Here is a 19,251-nt window from a genome sequence, read left to right as displayed (position 1 = left end):
GCAAGGCCACTACACCTCCGAGGTGGGACTCCAGCAGCTTTTGCCACTTGGATCCTCCAAAATCATCATGGTCAATGGTCCCTACGCTTCTCCAAGCAGTGTGGAGCCTGTCCAAAACCAGCGCTCCGTGACATCGCCGTGATGCGGCACCAGCCGGGGACCTCCCAGTTCCTTTGGTGGGATTCCAAGCTTCCCAGCCTGTCCATGCAGAGCCTCCACCCTCGCTGGAAGGGAAGCAGCAGCACTGAAAGGTGGAAGGCATCTGGCCTCAAAGGGCTGAGCATGATCCGCATCATCTCCACATCCTCTGGCAGGTTGCTCTGATGATCAGCACATGGCCGTGCGGGGAGGAGGAAGAGGCTGGAGTTGCCTTCCCACCTGGCACGCATACATACGTGTTCTGTATGTCACATCCTTGTACTTCCACATCCCAAATCGTTTGGTGTGCAGTTTAACACAGATGGATTGTATTATCCTGGCTGGGTTTCTTTTGCCACTTGGTTTCTTTGAGCTAACTCAGTGGGGCTGGTGTGCCTGAGAGCAGGGGGGAACCCGTTCCTTAAGAGGGGTGTTTATGTGCAGCAACCACCTCCTGCGTGACAAAGTGCAGTTGGCTTTGGGAAGCAGGAGGACTTCAGGACATCTGGGGGAGCTTTCAGCCCTGATCTATTTAAACCACGCTCCGGGGTGTGTGTTGCAGCCTCAGTGTAGGACATTCCTTCATCCCACAGCTCCATGAGGTTCAACAAGGCAAAGGGCCGGGTCCTGCACTTGGGCCACAACAACCCCCTGCAACGCTCCAGGCTTGGGGAATTGTGGCTGGGAACAGCTCATGGGAAAGGAGCTGAGGTGCTGATTGATGGAGCTGAGCATGAGCAGCTTGTGCCCAGGCAGCGTCCAGCATCCTGGCCTGGATCAGCACCAGTGCAGCAGCAGGGCCAGGGCAGGGATTGTGCCCCTGCACTGGGCACTGGTGAGGCTGCACCTCGAACCGTGTGTTCAGCTCTGGGCCCCTCACTACAGGAGAGACACTGAGGGGCTGGAGCGGGGCCAGAGAAGGGAATGGAGCTGGAGCAGGGCCTGGAGCACAAGGTGATGGGGAAGGGCTGAGGGACCTGGGGGGTTCAGATGGAGAAGGGAAGGCTCTAACAGGGGTCAGTGCTGGCCGTGGCAGTGCTGGGGAAGGGTTGGACTTGATGAGCTCAAAGCTCTTTTCCAACCTGGTTGATTCCATGCAGGATGGAGGCTCTGCTCTTCGCCCCCATAGCAGCAGGGGGTGAATCCCATCTGACAAAGCAGCGATTCCTTCTCATTGGTGGTGAGTTTATCTCAGGTCCTCATTCCTGAAGGGCAGAGGCTTGAGCTGACCCCAGCATCGAGCAGAGGGGAGCTGGTGGCAGGGCACTGCCTCCCTCATCAGCCTTCCCATTGACTAAAGGGGTTTCTCTGTTCCTCACATCAGGAGCCAGCTCCTGCCTTTTGAGTCATGTTTTATCACTTAAAGCCACTGGGTCATCCAGTTATGGGTCGGGATGAGCGCTGCTCCGTGTCCCACTAACCCATCCCATCTCCGGCTGCTCTGGATGTGATGGAGACACCTTAAAACAGGGTTGAAGTTGGTAGGAACGGCCCTAACAGCCACCACCCGTTGCAGGAAGGGTTTATCCCCAGGTTCTGTGTGCTGCAGCCAGGGAATGATGCTTATCGGCGCCTCAGGGGTGGGAACAGACCCAAATCCCTGCTCCAGCTCCCAGCGCTGGTTTGTCCATCCGAGGCAGCAGGCGGAGAGGTTTAAAGCGTGAACATTTCCCTTATAGGGAGGTGCTGAGGGCCGGGAGTATTGAAATCCCACACAAAGCAGGGGTTGCCCCCTCCTTTATCCCACATCCATCCAGCTTTGCCGGTGCTGGGGGATTCTTGGCGTTCCTGGGAGCATCCCAGGGCCGTGGCCACCCTCCCGATGCTCCCAAGCACCGGCAGAGCCAGGGGCTGGATTGGCTGCGGTGGCCAAACCTTTCCTTTTTAGGCTGCACGCCTGCTCCTGCCTGCTTGGAGGCTTTGCTGCTGCGGTCCCAGCTCCAAAGTGGCCGCGCCGACGCTTCCCATCCATCCCGAGTGCGGTGCCGAGGGATCCTGCAGGGATCGGGAGCTTGGAGCTGGACCCGCCTCTGCCTGGTAAACAGCAAGGGTGGAAAAGCAGCGGGGCTCTGTGCTGTGGAGCAGGGCTTTGGGTTGCTTTGCACCCATCCAGGGGGGTCTTTGGGCTCACCTCGGGGTCCTGCCACCAGCTCCATGCAGCCCCCAGCGCATCCGTGCTCCCTCCGTATGGAGCCTCCATGCACCAGCCTTGGAGGACCTCCATCCATTCCCATTGTTTCTCCCCCCCCCCATTGGGTTTGGGGTTAATTCTGCCTCTTTTATTTCCCCCAGCATGTCATATATGGCAACCTTTTCCCTGGGTGACCTCATGGTTGGCGGTGGACCAAGGGAACTGAGCTGGGATGGGAGGTGGAGGAAGGTTCCTCAGGACGTGTGATAGGGATGCACCAAGTGTACACCCAGGGGACAAATCCAGCCCCTGTGTGCTGAGGATAACTGGGACCCATGGGGGGGTTGTTGTGAGCTGGTTGTGCTGGGACACGCCATGACCCTGTCTATTGGGGCTGGGGTTGGGGGGGGACACCAGGACTCTCATGTCCCATCTGGTGGCAGTGATGGGACCCTGCAGCTCTTGGTCCTTATCTTGATGTCCCTGCCCTGAGCACAACCCAGACCCTATAGAGCAAAGCAGGAAGCAGCTGGGGCACCCTGTGCCTCAGTTTCTCCACCTGCAACCCAAGCTCCACAGCTCTGGGTGGTGGCTTTGGGGCATCAATCCTGCCTCCCTCCCCCCGTGGTGTCCTGGGTGCTCAGGGAGCATCCTCAGTGCGGGACCATTGCCCTTAAAAAGGCAGACGATGGCTTGGAAGCTGCTGGTTGGCCTCTGGAAAGGCCAAAGCTGCATCTGCAGGGCTGGAGGTGGCTCCATCCATGCTGCATTTGGGACAGGGAACAGGGAACAGCACCCCCATTGCCCCTGGTGGGGATCCAGGCTCATCCTGCATCCAAGATCCTCTTTGGAGGAGGTGAGCATCCGTGATGCAGGCACCCTTGAGCTGAGGATTTGGGGGTCTGGGGGCACCACAAGCCCCAGAATGGGTTCAGAGAGAGAGAAGCCCCCATCCCGAAGATGCTGCACCCTGGGGATAGGGGGCAAACGGAAGCGATGCTCCAACCCAGCGCATCCCCATCACCTCAGTGATGCCAATTCCCCACCCCAGCCCCGCCGTGTCCCCCCCTGACACCCGGATGAGGTTTCTCCACGTTGTCCCCAGGAACCAGCCATGGTCCCACCTCCTCTTTGCCGAGCCCATCACTTATAAGGGCTTGAGTCTCACTTGTTTATCAGCACGGAGCATAAAAGGAGCAGACTCAGGGGTGAGTCCTCGCCTCCCAAGTGCCTCCACATGGCTTTTGTCTTGCAATAATTAACAGTGCCGGGCCCGGCCACCAGCCCAAGGTCAAGTTAATGAAATAAAGCACCTTATATGGCCATAAGGCCAACACACCATCACTGAGCCTATTTAGGGTCTTTGTTTAGGCAGGACCCGCCTCTGAGCCTTCACGTATTTATACCAAAGGCTCATCGGGATTCGGTCCCAGAGGAAAGGAGCCCTCGCCTCTGCGGTGAGTACAGCCCAGCCCCTGCATCCCCTCTGCCTTGCAGGACAAGCTCCCCAGCAGGGTTTTGGGGTGCCCCAGCGTTGATGGGGGGGGGGGGGTTCCCGGTTTGCTTTGCATGGCACAGGGGTGGTGCCAACCCCAGCACGACCCCGCAGCAGGGGGGTTCCGTGGAGGTGGCAGAGCTGGGTTGTGGCCAAAGTGGGTCCTGCTCTGCCAGAATTCCTCATGATTTGGGGTTTTTTTGGTGTTTTTGCCTTATTCCCTCTGGATTTGGGAGTGCATCCAATGGAGGGGGACACCCCTGGGGAAGGGATGGGTTTTTCCCATTTTTGGGAAAGGATGCGAGGGCAGAGCAGCAAGAGGCAGCCACGATGGGAGCAGATGAGAGGGCATTGCCTGCCTTCACCCTGCCCGCTAAGAGGGCACCAGCCAGGCACAGCCACACTGGAGCTCCCATGGGAATGCTGCTGCTGGGCAAGCATGGGCAGGAGCTTTGGTACCTATTTTGGGCACTGGAAAGATGGAGAAGCAACAGCGTGGAGCAGCACGCATGGGGAATGAGCATCACCCTGATCCCACCATCATCGTCCCATTCCCAGCTTCATCCTGCTCTCAGCTTCATCCTGATCCCACCATCATCATCCCACTCCCAGCTTCATCCTGCTCTCTGCTTCACCCTGCTCCCAGCACCACCCTGGTCCCACCATCATCATCCCACACCCAGCTTCATCCTGCTCTCAGCACCACCCTGGTCCCGCCATCATCATTCTATTCCCAGCTTCATCCTGATCCTACCATCATCATCCCCCTCCCAGCTACACCACACTCGCAGCATCATCATCCCATTCCCAGCTGCATCCTGCTCTCAGCATCCTCAAGCCAGGGCTGGACCCAGCGGCTGCCCCTCTCCGTGGCCACCAGATGATTTTGGGGACCTCCACATCCCCACGGCCTCCATCCCTCCCAACACCCAAACCCGGACACGGCGCCACGTTGCCCCCCTTGTCCCCCCCAACCCTTTAACCCTTTAACCCCCACTTTAAGGTGTTTCCCCCCCTCTTGCCCCAGCTTTTCCCCCCAGGTCCCCCCTGACCACCAGCAGCTCCCGGCCCCACCATGTGCGAGGAGGAAACAACCGCCCTGGTCTGCGACAACGGCTCCGGCCTCTGCAAAGCCGGGTTCGCCGGTGACGATGCCCCTCGCGCCGTCTTCCCCTCCATCGTGGGGCGGCCCCGGCACCAGGTTGGTACCCGAGGAGGGGAACAGCAGCCCCCACCCTGCTTTAATCAATGCCATTAAGCTAATGAGGGCGTCTCTTGCTGGCATTAGGGTGTCATGGTGGGCATGGGGCAGAAAGACAGCTACGTAGGCGATGAGGCGCAGAGCAAGAGGGGTATCCTCACGCTCAAGTACCCCATTGAGCACGGCATCATCACCAACTGGGATGACATGGAGAAGGTGAGACCCGGACCAGGATGGAGAGGGGGGGACCCGGCCCCGGCCCCAGCTGTGGTTTGGGGTAAGACCCCCCCAATTCTTTGCCTGCCTTCAGATCTGGCACCATTCCTTCTACAATGAGCTGCGCGTGGCCCCCGAGGAGCACCCGACCCTGCTCACTGAGGCACCCCTCAACCCCAAGGCCAACCGGGAGAAGATGACCCAGGTGAGGGGCTGCTGAGCCACAGGCATGGGGATGGATGCTCTGGAACCATGGGATTTAGGGGTTTAGGGAGCCAGGAGGGGCTGGCACGGAGCAGAGGAGCCAGTGGTGAGGGATGAGAGGAATGAAGGCACAAGTGGTGCGCTCCCGTGTTCACATGGACCCACTGCAATGATCCACCTACTTTTCCATTCAATGCAATGATCTTTGTGGTTTCCCAAGCATGGGTTGGGGTGGGATGCGGTGGGGACCCCCCAAGCTCCCCCCTAATCCATTGTTGCCATTATCCCTCCTCCCAGATCATGTTTGAAACCTTCAATGTCCCCGCCATGTACGTCGCCATCCAAGCCGTCCTCTCCCTTTACGCCTCCGGCCGCACGACCGGTGAGTAGGGCACCAGCATCCCAAGGACCATCCGTGATGGGGAAGGAACCAAGCTCCAAGCCTCTTCCCTCACATTCCCACCCTTCCCAGGCATCGTCCTCGACTCCGGGGACGGCGTCACCCACAACGTGCCCATCTATGAGGGCTACGCGCTGCCCCACGCCATCATGCGCCTTGACTTGGCCGGCCGCGACCTCACCGACTACCTCATGAAGATCCTCACCGAGAGGGGCTACTCCTTCGTCACCACCGGTACGGGGCCGGGAGCGGGGTTTGGAAGGGACGGGGGGACCCCAAACGGCCCCGGGTTGAGCCCGTTCCCCATCGCCTCCCGCAGCCGAGAGGGAAATCGTGCGCGACATCAAGGAGAAGCTCTGCTACGTGGCCCTTGACTTCGAGAACGAGATGGCCACGGCTGCCTCCTCCTCCTCGCTGGAGAAGAGCTACGAGCTCCCCGATGGGCAGGTCATCACCATCGGCAACGAGCGCTTCCGCTGCCCTGAGACCCTGTTCCAACCCTCCTTCATCGGTGAGCGCGCCCCGAGTTGTCCTGCGGTCCCCTAGGACACCGAGGTGTTGGTGCCGCCAGTGGCATGGTGGTGCTTCCAACCCCATGGTGATGCCCTTGGTCCCATGCTGGTGCCTCCAACTCCATGGTGATGCCCTTGGTCCCATGCTGGTGCCTCCGGCCCCATGTTGGTGCTTCCAACCCCATGGTGATGCCCTTGGTCCCATGTTGGTGCTTCCAACCCCATGGTAATGACCTTGGCCCCATTTTGGTGCCTCCGACCCCATTTTGGTGCCTCCGACCCCATGGTGGTGCCTCTGACCCCATGGTGGTGCCCTTGGTCCCATGTTGGTGCCTCTGGCCCCATGTTGGTGCTTCCAACCCCATGGTGATGACCTTGGCCTCATGTTGGTGCCTCCGGCCCATGTTGGTGCTTCCAAACCCATGGTGATGCTCTTGGCCCCATATTGATGCCTCCGACCTCACGGTGATGCCTTTATCCCTATGGTGATGCTTCCAAGCCCCTGTTGATGCCTTTAGCCCCATGCTGGTGCCTCCAGTGTTGTGTTGGTGCTCCTGACCACATCCCCACCACCCCACCAGCCAGCAACCACCTCCCATAGGTGCACCACAGCAGCATTCAGGCCTCTCCCAAGTGCTTTGCACCTCAAATTGAGGGGGTGCAAACCTGTTCTGTGGGGCATAGCCGGAGGTGAGGGTGCTGACAGCCCCCTTGCCCTCCAGGCATGGAGTCAGCCGGCATCCACGAGACCACCTACAACTCCATCATGAAGTGCGACATCGACATCCGCAAGGATCTCTACGCCAACAACGTCTTGTCCGGCGGCACCACCATGTACCCCGGCATCGCCGACCGCATGCAGAAGGAGATCACGGCGCTGGCTCCCAGCACCATGAAGATCAAAGTAGGTGATGGTGATGATGGTGATGGGGAGCCACATGGCCACCACCACCCCAGATCATCTCCTAGTGCAGGTTTGGGGGTGGGTTTACCTTATACTGGGTCATGTCCCCACAGATCATCGCCCCGCCGGAGCGCAAGTACTCGGTGTGGATCGGCGGCTCCATCCTGGCGTCCCTCTCCACCTTCCAGCAGATGTGGATCAGCAAACCCGAGTACGACGAGGCCGGACCCTCCATCGTCCACCGAAAATGCTTCTAAGCCCCCTCCTCACCCCATGGTGGCCCCAACCGCCTGGCTGGGGCCCCCTGCTCCTCCTCGGTCCCCACTGCTCCTCCCCACCGCGCATTAAAGCCTTTTCTCCAGGTTCTGGCTCTTTTGTGGGAGGTTTTGGGGTGTTGGGGGCAGTCAGGGGGATGAGGGTAATGGGGGGAGAGCTGGGGGACCCCCTACCTCATCCCATAGCGGTGCCCCTTATGTTATGCTGATGCCCTCAAAGCTCTCTTGATGCCCTCAACCTCATGTTGATGCTTCCAACCCCATGTCAATGGCCTTGGCCTCATGTTGGTGCCTTCAATGTCACACTGATGCCCTCAGCCCTGTGTTGATAGCATCCCATGCTGATGCAGCTGACCCCAACTCCAGGCTGATGCCTCCAACCATGTGTTAATGCCCTTGACCTCATGGTAGTGTCCCCAACCCTGTGCCAACGCCCTTGGGGACCTAAACCCCACTTTTGTGTCCCCAACCCTACGTTTATGCCTTTGACTCCGTGTTAGTCACTTTGGCACCGATGCCCTCAACCCCATATTGATAAACCCCACCTCGTATTGATGCCCTTGACCTCATGATGATGTCCTCAATGTCACACTGGTGCCTTAACCCCGTATTGATGCCCCTTACCCTATGCCAATGCAGCAGACCCCAAACCCCAGGGTGATGCCTCCAACCATGTGTCAATGCCCTTGATCCCATCTTACTGACCCCAATCCCATTTTCATGTCCCAAACCTTATGTTGACGCCCCCAACCCCATGTTGATCCCTCCAACCCCATATAGATGCTCTCAACCCCATGTTGATGCCTCCAACCCCATACCGATGCCCTTGACCTCATGGTGGTGCCCCCAACATCACGCTGATGACCTTCACCCTCGAATACACGCAGTGGGCAGGGTCTAATTTGCTCCTCCTTCTCCCCCCCCCGCCTTTCCCGCGCGGCGACGTCAGGGCGCGCCAACGCGCGCCGCTCGTCACCACCTCATTAGCATATGACGCGGGAAGGCGGAAGCGGTGGCGGGATGGGGCGGTGCGGGTCCGCCCTGCGCCTGGCCCTGGAAGGGAACATCGGTAGCGGGATGGGGGGGACACGACACACAACGGGGGTCCCCCGGGGTAACGAGGTGGCTTTTGGGGTGATGGGGGGGTCCATGGGGGAGAGCTTTGGGGGGGGCGGTGCGGGATTGCAGGGCTGTTGCGCAGCCTGAAACCTCTGCGGGTCTGATTGAACGTCGGTGATTCACTGTTATTGCGGGGCGCTGGGGGCACCCCAAACCCCGCGTTACTGCATGGCAGGAGCAGAGCGGGGGACCCCCCCTCACCCTGCGCCCCTATCCCCATAGCCGTGGGGAAATCGACTTTCCTGAAGCTGCTGGGTGCCACCTTCCCCGAGTGGCACTTGGTGACCGAACCGGTGGCCCAGTGGCAGAAGGTGCCAGCCCGCGGCACGGAGCAGGTAACGGGACCAGTACCGGCTGCATGGTGGCACCGATGGGCACCGCGCCGTGGTGGGACCATCTCATCACTAAAGCTCTTTCTCTTACAGGCAGCCGTGGGCTCCACCAACCTTCTGCAGATGATGTACCAGGAGCCAGCCCGATGGTCCTACACCTTCCAGACCTTCTCCTTCCTGAGCCGGCTGAAGGCGATGCTGGAGCCGCTGGATGAGCCCGAGACCCCCAGCCCTGTGCAGGTCTTTGAGCGCTCCATCTACAGCGACAGGTACCCGAACTGAAGCAGGAAAGAAGAGGGATGAAGGGATCGAAAGAAGCAGGTTGAAGGAGGTGATCCTGCCCCTCTGTTCTTGTGAGACCCCACTTGCAGCACTGTGTGCAGTTCTGGTGCCCTCAGCGTAAGGACATGGAGCTGTTGGAGCAAGCACAGAGGAGGCCACGAGGATGCTCAGGGGCTGGAGCAGCTCCTGTATGGAGCCAGGCTGAGAACATTGGGGCTGGAGAAGAGAAGCTGCGTGGAGACCTCAGAGCAGCTTCCAGTGTCTGAAGGGGGCTACAAGGATGCTGGAGAGGGGCTCTTCATCAGGGACTGTAGGGATAGGACAAGGGGTGAAACAGGGGAAGTTCAGGTTGGAGATAAGGCAGAAGCTCTTCCCTGTGAGGGTGCTGAGGCGCTGGCACAGGGTGCCCAGAGAAGCTGTGGCTGCCCCATCCCTGGCAGTGTTAAAGGCCAGGTTGGACACAGGGGCTTGGAGCAAGCTGCTCCAGTGGAAGGGGTCCCTGCCTGTGGCTTTAAGGTCCCTTTGAACCCAAACCGTTCTGTGATGAAGGTGTTGCCTGTGGAGCTCTCCCGCTGCCCTGGCCCCTCTCTCCATCCCATCCCAGGTACGTCTTTGCCAAGAACCTCTCCGAGGCCGGGCACCTGCAGCCCTTGGAATGGGCCATTTACCAGGACTGGCACAGCTTCCTGCTGCAGCAGCTCGGGCCCCGCACCGTGCTCCATGGGCTGCTGTACCTGCGGGCGACACCGCAGGTGGGTGCGGCGAGACCCCGCATCGAGTGGGATTGGGATGAGGCTCCACTGAGCCTGTGAGCGCTTGGAATTGCCAAAGTGTTGGGGTTTAACCATAAACGGCAGCTCTGTTCCCATGGGGATGTCACTGGGGTTTGGCTATGATCCTGGAGTGGATTTTGGGGAGGGAGGGCTGCAGCATCACCCCGGGATGCTTGATGACTGGCACGGGGCTCGCATGGGATCCCTCGCATGGGGCTGCTTTTCACACCCCATCTCTCCCATTCACCTCACATCTCCTCCACATCCCATTCTCATCCCGTCTCTCCCATTCACCTCACATCTCCGTATCCTGTTCACTCCCCATCTCTCCTGTTTACTTTCCACCTCTCCCATTCACTTCCCTTCTCCTGTGCATCCCGCTCACCCCTCATCTTTCCCTTTCACCTCCCACGTCTCCCATTCACCTCCCATCTCCTCCACATCCCATTCACGCCCCCATCCTTTCCCATTCACTTCCCACCTCTCCCACTCACCTACCATCTCCTTTGCATTCCATTCATCTCCTGTCTCCCTCATTGATCTCCTGTCTCCTCCTCATCCCATTCACTTCCCATCTCCCCCATTCACATCCCGTTCCCCTCTCTCCTCCGGTGTGGTTCAGACATGCCTGGAGCGGCTGCGGCGCCGGGCGAGGAGCGAGGAGCAGGGCATCCAGCTGGCATACCTGCAGCAGCTCCATGCCCAGCACGAGCAGTGGCTGGTGGAGAAGAGCACGGAGTGAGTCCGAGCCCATCCCGTGGTGCTGCCCCCGGCACGTGGACCGGAGCTGGGGTTCATCTGGCGTTGATCTGGTTTATTCCCTTCCTCAGGGTCCACTTTGCAGACATGAAGCACGCGCCTGTCCTGGTGCTGGATGTGGAGAAGGACTTCGAGCACGATGCGGCCGCACAGGGTGGCCTCATGGCACAGGTGGGAATGGCCGAGGCAGCATCCCAGGATGGTGGGATTCTCCAGGCTTCCAGCTCACCTTCATCTTGCCATGGGAAAAATCATTTGGACACCCTTGGTGCAGGCTGGTTTAAACCCCAGCCATCCCAGTGCCATCCCAGCCACATCCCAGTGCCATCTCGGTGACATCCTAATGCCATCCCAGCCACATCCCTGTGACATCCCAATGCCATCCCAATGCCATCCCAATGCCATCCCAGTGCCATCCCAGCCACATCCTGGTGCTGTCCCAGTGCCATCCCAGCCACATCCCAGGGCTGTCCAGTGCCATTCCAGTCACATCCTGATGCCATCCCAGCCACATCCAGATGCCATCCTAGTGCTATCCCAGTGCCACCCTAGCCACATCCTGATGCCATCCCAGTCCCATCCCCATCCCGGTGCCACAGTCAGCTTCTCTTGCAGGTGAAGGCTTTTGTGACCGTGCTGCAAGCCAAAGCTTTGCCATCACATCCTGACCCGCACTGAGCAGCAGCAGCATCATTCCTGCCCTCTGGTACCCACCTCGAGCCAGCTCCGGCCGAAGATCCCAAAGGACAAGGGCCAAATCCTGCTCCCCAGCTGTCCCCTTTGGTCCTTATTATCCGGGGTGTATTTAAGGCACTGGCAGCACGGGATGGTTTCAGGGTGAATGATGAGCTTTGGGGACCAGGTCGTGACCATGACCCCCTCCCCATCTATAGGGATTCCCTATATGGATGCTGGAGCCAGGATGCTCCATAAGGTGGCTCAGTTCCAATGGGAAATCATCGTGGCTCACGTTTAGCTCACACCAGCCCCTGTATTTGGTTCTTTTGTAGATATTTTATCCCTTTAAATTAAAATCTAAGCTCTTCTGCACCTTGAGCTGCTGGTGGGGAGCGTGGGGCCGGGGGGAGCTGCAGTGGGTGCTGCCCCATGGTGGGAGGACACATCGTACCTCCACTTTTGGGGTGTTTCTGTGGCACTGGGGGTGTGGGTCAGGCTGGGGTTGGGTTTGAAGTGGGTTTTGCTGGGAAGGGGAGGGTTTGGCTCTTTAGGGTGTCCCCCCCCCCCATCCAGCCACCCTACAACAACACCCAGTGCAGCCCACATCAACCACACCCCCAACTCAGCCCCCCAAACCCTCCAACACCACCCAGTGCCCCCCCCACAACCAACCACCCTACAACAACCACTCCCTCCCTAACTCACACCCCCACCCCCCATCGCTTTCCCTCTTACCCCCCAACCCCCCCCCACCCCATAACCCCATAGGGTTTAGGGGTATCCCCCCCCAGTCTCACTGCAAAGCAATGGGGGGGGTTCACAGGGCGCTGGCCTTCAGCCCCCCCGGCCGGCGCTGGGACCCCCGAGCGAGCGCCTGTAGAACAAAGGAAGCAGCAGCAGCAGCAGCAGCAACAACGTGCAGCTCCGCTGCAACACCCGCTCGGGGTGGAGGGGGGAAAGCTACAACCGCATTTCAACCCCTCTTCTCCCTATCCCAACATCCCACCCTCCGCTGTGCATGCACGTAGCTCCGGCTCGAACCCCCCCGGCCCCCTGTTTCCGAGGGGGTGCTGGACCCCTTTATTCCGGTAATGCTCTTTTTCTGTTTCATTTTTTGGGGGGGGGGATGTTGGAAAGTTGTTGGTGTGCGGCTGAAGTTGTGCGGCGCAGGGGTGAAGTTGTGCGAAGCTTGCGTGGATTTCAGGGGAAAAGCAAGGACAAAATGGGGTTGGGAATAAAAAAGGAGGTGGGAATAACGGGGTGGGGGGGGGCAGCACTTTGTTTTGGTGGGATTGGAGTGGGAAGGAGGAGTGGGGAGTCAATGGAAACAGTGTGGGTGCCCCACGTCACCCGGCTCCGGGCATCCGCTCCTTCTGCCCACCCGGATCAGGCACCGCTTCCCTGCGCTGCCCCGGAGCAGGGGGGAGCCCCAAGATGTGACTTGAGGCACAGGGAGAGGTGCAAAGGGCTTCTCTGGGAGGTGAGTGCCCTGTCCCCCCCAAAAACCCACCCGTGTCCCCACTGCCTTTATGTCACCTTTATGGGGTGATTCGTGGCCTCTTTGCGGTGGTGGTAGCGTCACCGGTACTTGGAGGGGGGGGGCTCCTGGGGAAGCCCCTTGGTTGGTGGATGGGTTCATCTTGTCTAGGGTATTTCCATGGGAAATGGGGCTTTTGGTGCCTTAAAGGCCACTTCGATGCTTTAAGCCCCCCCCTCAAATCTCAGCTGGTACATGGGGTGTCCTTAAAACACTGTTGCAGTGGGGACACATAGCATAAACCCCCCCTTCATATTGAAGTACTTGATGTAAGAAGGTAAAACACTGTGAAATCCAGCTGCCATCGGGGGGGGGGGTTCCCAAAAAGAAAGAGGTGGCAGGAAGGGGGCACATGGGGAGGTCAGAGCTGTGCCCAAGCTAACAAGCGGTGTCATTTTCATCCCCAGTGCTTTCCTTCGGCACTTAACTGGTTTTACTGGCCGTGGTGGTTGTAACTGGGGTTTCAGTATCATATTCCAGCAGGCAGAAGGATGGCTCCGGATATGGGGGTCTCCACATGGAGAGGTGGGGAAGGTGAAGCATTTCCTTGGGGGTTACTTTTAGGATTTTGCCCCCCAAAAACTGCTGTTCTTGTTCTGTTTTGTGGTGCTGGGGGGGGTATGAGTGGCTGCCTTGCGCCTCCTGAGCTGTATCGGGCAGGTTTTGCCCTTGGGATGGGTGGTGGGATGATGGGATGGAGACGTGGGGACATGGGGACAGAGGGCTTGGCTGGTGCTTGGCACAGGGAAGGGCAGGGGGAAAGGACTTTGGCCTTGGCAAAGCACCGGTGCAGTGGTGGAGACTGGAGCCCCAGCACTTGTCCGGGTGAGCTAAAGATGATTTATCAGGATGCTGCCGCAGCTGGGGTCAGCAGCAGTGGGATTCCTTTGGGAAGCCAGATCCCTGCTCCGGGCTGGGCCTGGTAGCACCAGGTATGCCGCGGTTCCCACGTCCCGGCGCCTTTCCCGGGGTGGTTTGGCAGCCAAAGCCCCATTCCCAGCACCCGTTCCGCCAGTTCATCCGGCTTGGCTGGGCCTGGGAATGCCGGTGTCTCCCCTTGAACCTCCATCGCTGGAGCCGCGCTTGTGCCGTCTCTCTTGGGGTTTGATGCATCTCCATCCATGAGGGATTTGGGAGAGGAGGAGGAGAAGGGAGGATGCCTGAGGTTGAGGTTGAGGTTTCACTTTGCTCCCTGTCCCATGGCACTGCCGGACCATCTCCTGTCCTCTCCGGTTGACTTTCCTTTGCCATTTCCATAACTAATCAACGTCTTGGGAACTCACTGCAGCTGTGAGGATATACATGCAAGGGAATACATATGTATATATTTACTCACACATATAGATATGTGAGTAAATATATGGCAAAGCCAGGAAGCCGCTGGTTTCCAACAAGAGCCACCCAAACCTCCCAGCAACAACGGGAGCTGGTGGAAGGAATGATGCTCTAAGCCCTATTCCCAGCTTCAAATGGGGCAAACCTTCAATAAACCCCACGGGAAGCTCCATTCCCAGCAGGAATGGTGATACCGGGCCCATGAAAGCCTTTTGCTGGGTGGTGGTGGGATGTAGCATGGCTCAAGGTGTTCCCAGAGTTGGGAAATGCAAGCCTCTAACAGAATTTAGGCTGTTTCCATGCCAAACACTGGAAATTAGGGATAATTTAAAGCATTTAATACAAAGCTACTAAATTTACCCATCTTGAGGGGGTTCCCTGGTGGCTCGGGTTGGGATGTTCTTGTCTCCAGCCCCAAACTGGGTCCGGCATCTCCAAAGTAGCACCAGGGGGACGGATGGGATGAAGGAGCAGGCGGGATGCATCCTGGTGTCACCTGAAGGGATGCGACCCAGGATTCATCGGAGCACCGCTGCTCCCGCTCCTCCGCTGGGATGCTAACAGCTAAATGATGCGGGAGCAGATCACCAGGATGCGCTGCTCTATCCGGCCGGAGGAGGAGGAGGAGGAGGATGGGAGGAAGGAGGTGTCTGCCTTAATTAAATCCCCGCCGTGTCCTTTGCAGCAACCTGTTGTGTGCCGGGCTTGGCCAAGCGGGATTGCCGCGCGGTGCCGGACCAGTTCCCAGCACCAGTTTACCCTATGATTCCCATGGGAGTCGTGTTGCTTGGAGCAAAGGTCGGATCTGGCAGGCTCCGGCAATAGGGATCGTGGATTGGTCTTTTCGGGAATATCCCAGGGATGTTGGGTCCGTGGTTGCGTTTCCCACCTGGGCTCGGGTTTATCCATGCCGCTCGGCATCACGCGGGCCTAGGGGTCTTTGGATCGCTCCTTCTGCCACAAATCCCATGGGAAAACAGTTTTCAATGAGTTATTCCCGGGAAACCTTTGTGACTTTTGGAGTTTGTCGATGTTTTGCCGACAATTCAGGCAGGAATAGGCTTGGAAAACTCCAAACCCCTAAGACATGGATGGGGAAGGATTGAGGGGGGGAATTCACTTTCCCTCTCCCGTTTTTCCTCCCCCTTGTCTCCAAATACATATGTGCACCATATCCGGGACCTGCCAGCTCTGGACAGAGCTTGGAAAAGCTGGAGCTGATCCCACCAGGGCTGTTTGAAAGCCTCCAGCTCTGGCTTAACCCTTTCGCTGGCCCATTCCCTATGGGAAAACACCCCTTTATCCCCCCCTTTCCTCATCGGGGTCTGGATTTGGGGGGGGCGGGGGGGGGGATTTAAGCATCGCAAAGCTGCAATATCCCCTCATTAATAACATCCCCTAATTAATAAGTAGGAATAATAATTAATAACAGTAGGAAAAACTGGGGGGGGGGCGTTATTTTAGCTCCCCCCCCCGGCTGATTTAAGGGGTGTTGCTGCTCCCATTCACCACCATAGGCCTCTGCCTCAGTTTCCCTATTTGGGGGGGGGGGCACAACCGAGGTTTGGGGGTCCCGTTCCCCACATTTAATGGTGTGGAGGAGGCGCTTCTGAGCCCCCCCCCCCCTTTCTCCTCAGCGGCCGGGCGGTGTCGCCGCTGCGTGTAGGGTTGGGGGGGGGGGGGAAGAGGAGGAGGAGGAGGAGGAAAGGAGGAGGAAGGAGGAGGAAAGAGAAGGAAGGAGGAGGAGGAGGAGAGGGGGGGGAAGAAGAGATGCGGCGGTCACCCCCCCCCCCGCCTGCAGCAGGGCGGCGGTGAGGGAGCGCGGAGCAGGGAGACAAGATGGCTTCCTCCTGAGGGCCGGGGCCGTGCGGGGCCCGGCGGGGGCTGGCGGGGCAGCGCGGGGGGGGAGCGGCGAGGTGAGTAACCCCCCTCCATAATAAAACCCCCTCCTTCCGCACCCCTTTGCACCCCTTATTCCCTTCCCGAACCCCGCACCCTCCCTCGATGCATCCCCCCTCCTCGTCCCTCGTCCATGGCCGTGTGTGCTGTGGGGCTGAGGTAGGGGGGGTGCAGCCCCGGTGCGTGCTGTGGGGCTGTGTGTGGGGGTGCAGCCATGGGTCCGTCCCCGTCCCCCCCGTTAACCCCGCGGGGTTGTCGCGGTTGCGGGTGGGGAAGCGGCGGCAGCGCGGCCCGGCCGGGAGGACAAAGCGGTGGGGCGTGGGGGGGGGCGGCATGCACGGAGCGAACGGGCCCCGCAAGCGTTTTGGGGTGATTTTGACTGTTTTGCCTTGTTTGATCCCGTTTTTTACCCTCCAGACGCTAGCTGGAGGGGGGGGGTGGTGTGTAGATGGGGATTGGAAGGGGGGGGGTAATTATCGCCCCCCCAATCTTTATTACCCCAATTGCTCTCCATCGTTTTATTATCATCATTATTATATTGTTAATTATGATTTAATTAACCCTCCACCCCCCGAATGTGCTGAGCTCAGAGGTAACGATGATGCTAACAAGGGCGATGAGGCTCCCCCCCGGCGTGACGTCACGGTGACGTCACGCGGCCGCTGTCACCCCCTTTTGCCGGTGATGAGGACACGGGGTCCGGTCGGGATGAGGCTCCCCCCCTGCTTGTCATCGCATTGGGAATAACGGGAATAGGATGGAGTGGGGATGAAAGGTGGCTTGTTCCCCAATGGTGGTGGTGGTGGGGGTCTCATTCACCCTCCGAGGTGGTGATTTGGGTTATCCCGGTGCTGGGAATGTCGTGGTTTGGTGGCGGATGGGATCAAACGTGGTGCCGGTGTCACCGGAGGACATCGCCGCGGTGCCGAAACGCCGCCCCTGAAGTTTTGAGCGATTTCGGCACCACGTGCTTTCGAGGCATGGGGATGCTTCAGATCCCGCACCCGGGATGCGCCCGCCAACGCCGGAGCTGCCTCCGGATCCGCGGGTGCTGTGGGAAAGACCCCGGCGCAGGTGCCGGGTACCACGGGCTGCGGGGATGAGGTTGCATCATGCTGGGGAGGGATGGGAGCGCCGGAGCAGAGTCCTCGTAGTTGTTACCCCATAAACCCCGCTCGTGGCCTTTGGCACCTCGTTAGCGCTGATGAGGTTTGTTTTGCAGACCTGGGCTTTTTATGGCAGGTAATTCAGGGGAGAGGTGGATCTGGTGGGACCTTGAAAGGCAGAATGTCCCCCTTCCACTTTGTGGCCTTTCTTGGTGGGGCTTTGCCAGCCACAACTTGGGGCCAAGGGACAGTGACACGGTGATGCGGTGTGGTTGTGCTGAGGGTCTGTCCCAGGGGGTCCCCAGTGAGCTCTCCCCACAGCACTGGGGTCCCCAGTCCCCTCTTGCATGTGTTGGTGTACCCTGTCCCCATGGTATCAGGGTCCTTGGTCCCCTGCCCACATGTGTTGGGGTCCCTGGTTCCCATCACTGTGGCATTGTGCATGTGTTGAGGTCCCTGTCCCCAGGCCATTGGGATATTTGGATTCCTGCCTGCATGTGCCAGGTCCCTGTCCTGACAACACGAAGATCCCTGGACCCCTGCCCCTGTGTGCTGGGGTTCCTTGTTCCCATCCATATGGCATTGGGGTCCTCAGTCCCCTGACTGTGTGTGTACCAAGGTTCCCTGTGGCAATTGTGTGTCCCTGTCCCTGTAACATCCTGTCCTACATGTGCCGGAGTTCCCCAGTTCCCATCTCCACTGCATCAGTGTCCTTAGTCCCCTGCTCGTGTGCGCCAGTGTCCCCATCCCTATGGCAGTGGTGTCCCCTGTGTGTGCATGCTGGGCTCCCTTGTTCTTGTCCCTGTGCAATGGGGTGCTCAGTCCCTCACCTGCATGTGCCGGCATCCCTGATTCCTGTACTTACGCCAATGGGATCCCCATTCCCTGTCCCTTCCCCACCATGTGCCAGGATCCCCACCATGCTCCTCGCTCCACGTGCATGCAGGGAGCCTTTCTAATGGGATGGTGGCAAAAGGGTCAGTGCCAAATCCCACTGTCCTTGTCTCCTTGCTGTCCCCATCGCGGGTTGGGATGCGGGCTGGGATGAGAGTGATGCACCCCAAACCCAGCCCTCCTGGGGACCGTTTTCCCCTCTCCCCTCCTCTGCCAGCTATTTAATCTGGCTGCTTTGAGCTCAGTGCGAGGGTGCCAGACCGTTTTTGAGGATGAAAGAGCTTTTTTTTATATCCCCCTCCCTGGGCCGGCATCCAAAGGGAGATGAAATGAAACGGGAAGAGGCTGGAGGTGAAACAGCTGCGATCAGCTCCATCCCTGCTCCACATCTGCCTGCCACGCCGCTGCCAGTCCCACAAACCCAGCTCAAGCCCAATTTTCTCCTCTCTTCCGTAGCCAAAATGCCCTTTTCCTGGGAGCTGGTGGCAGGACAAGGCTGCCGAGTGGGGATTTGCAGGCAGGGCTGTTGTGTCGTGGGGACAATGCGGCGTGTTTGTTTGCTACAGCTAAAATGGCAGTTCTTAAGGGGGAAAAAAAAAGAAAGAGAGAGAAGTGTTTCTGCACATCCAGTCACTGCATCTTTTGATTAAATGAGATTTTGCTGTCGAACGGGGGAGCTGGGGACCACGAGCTCCCGAGCCTGCAATTTCCAGCACAGCCAAATGGGGGGAAAAAAGCTTCTGAACCACCCCTAAGCCTGGAAAATGCTGTTTAAAGAATGGATTGGAGCAGTGGATTGCAGTCATCAGCACGGAGGCTGGGGGGATGCTGAGCAAGGCCAGCAGGGTCCCAGCTTGGCCGGGAAGCATCCCAGGAGCTGTTGCAAATGCATTGGGAGGTGGTAGGGTATGGAAGGGAGGTGAGCAGCAACCAGGGACAGGGGCTTTAAAGACCCTGAGGCTCTTAGAAACGCTGGTTGGTGTTGCAGTTGGTTACAACAGGCTGCTGCTCCTGATGCCATTGCCTTTAACACCATTGCATCTAACACCATTGCCCTTAAC

At 58.8% G+C, this 19,251-nt stretch overlaps 3 protein-coding genes and 1 long non-coding RNA gene across 6 annotated transcripts in view; 3 read left to right on the top strand and 1 right to left on the bottom strand.

Annotated features, from left to right (window-relative positions):
* The window catches only part of LOC133209527 (uncharacterized), an 85,405-nt gene that overhangs the window by 19,753 nt on the left and 46,401 nt on the right, over window positions 1–19,251 (bottom strand). The gene's annotated exons all lie outside the window — the stretch shown is intronic.
* ACTG2 (actin gamma 2, smooth muscle) lies at window positions 1,645–7,563 on the top strand. Of its 2 annotated transcripts, XM_061348187.1 has the most exons (11): window positions 1,645–2,175; window positions 3,375–3,477; window positions 3,641–3,726; window positions 4,792–4,965; window positions 5,053–5,181; window positions 5,276–5,386; window positions 5,683–5,767; window positions 5,858–6,019; window positions 6,105–6,296; window positions 7,020–7,201; window positions 7,315–7,563. In XM_061348187.1, the coding sequence occupies exons 4-11, from the start codon at window positions 4,840–4,842 to the stop codon at window positions 7,456–7,458; spliced, it is 1,131 nt and encodes a 376-aa protein (XP_061204171.1). In that variant the 5' UTR covers window positions 1,645–2,175; window positions 3,375–3,477; window positions 3,641–3,726; window positions 4,792–4,839; the 3' UTR covers window positions 7,459–7,563. The 2 variants fall into 2 exon arrangements, with proteins under 2 accessions (XP_061204171.1, XP_061204172.1); XM_061348188.1 differs by lacking the exon at window positions 3,375–3,477.
* On the top strand, window positions 8,414–11,791 carry DGUOK (deoxyguanosine kinase). Of its 2 annotated transcripts, none has more exons than XM_061348173.1 (7): window positions 8,414–8,545; window positions 8,818–8,930; window positions 9,021–9,196; window positions 9,814–9,961; window positions 10,605–10,720; window positions 10,813–10,912; window positions 11,357–11,791. In XM_061348173.1, the coding sequence occupies exons 1-7, from the start codon at window positions 8,467–8,469 to the stop codon at window positions 11,417–11,419; spliced, it is 795 nt and encodes a 264-aa protein (XP_061204157.1). In that variant the 5' UTR covers window positions 8,414–8,466; the 3' UTR covers window positions 11,420–11,791. The 2 variants fall into 2 exon arrangements, with proteins under 2 accessions (XP_061204157.1, XP_061204158.1); XM_061348174.1 differs by having other exon boundaries at window positions 8,450–8,545; window positions 8,771–8,930.
* The window catches only part of MAK16 (MAK16 homolog), a 56,580-nt gene continuing 53,415 nt past the window's right edge, over window positions 16,087–19,251 (top strand). The window contains exon 1 of the mRNA XM_061348190.1: window positions 16,087–16,105. The gene's annotated coding sequence lies outside the window, so the exon portion shown is untranslated. The remainder of the gene's footprint in view (window positions 16,106–19,251) is intronic.

This window comes from Neopsephotus bourkii, unplaced genomic scaffold (assembly GCF_033783945.1).
Source record: "Neopsephotus bourkii isolate Nb327-2 ecotype Australia unplaced genomic scaffold, CSIRO-AGI_Nbou_v1 NB_346, whole genome shotgun sequence".
Lineage (NCBI taxonomy): Eukaryota > Metazoa > Chordata > Aves > Psittaciformes > Psittacidae > Neopsephotus > Neopsephotus bourkii.
This window is presented reverse-complemented; position numbering and strand designations above follow the sequence as displayed.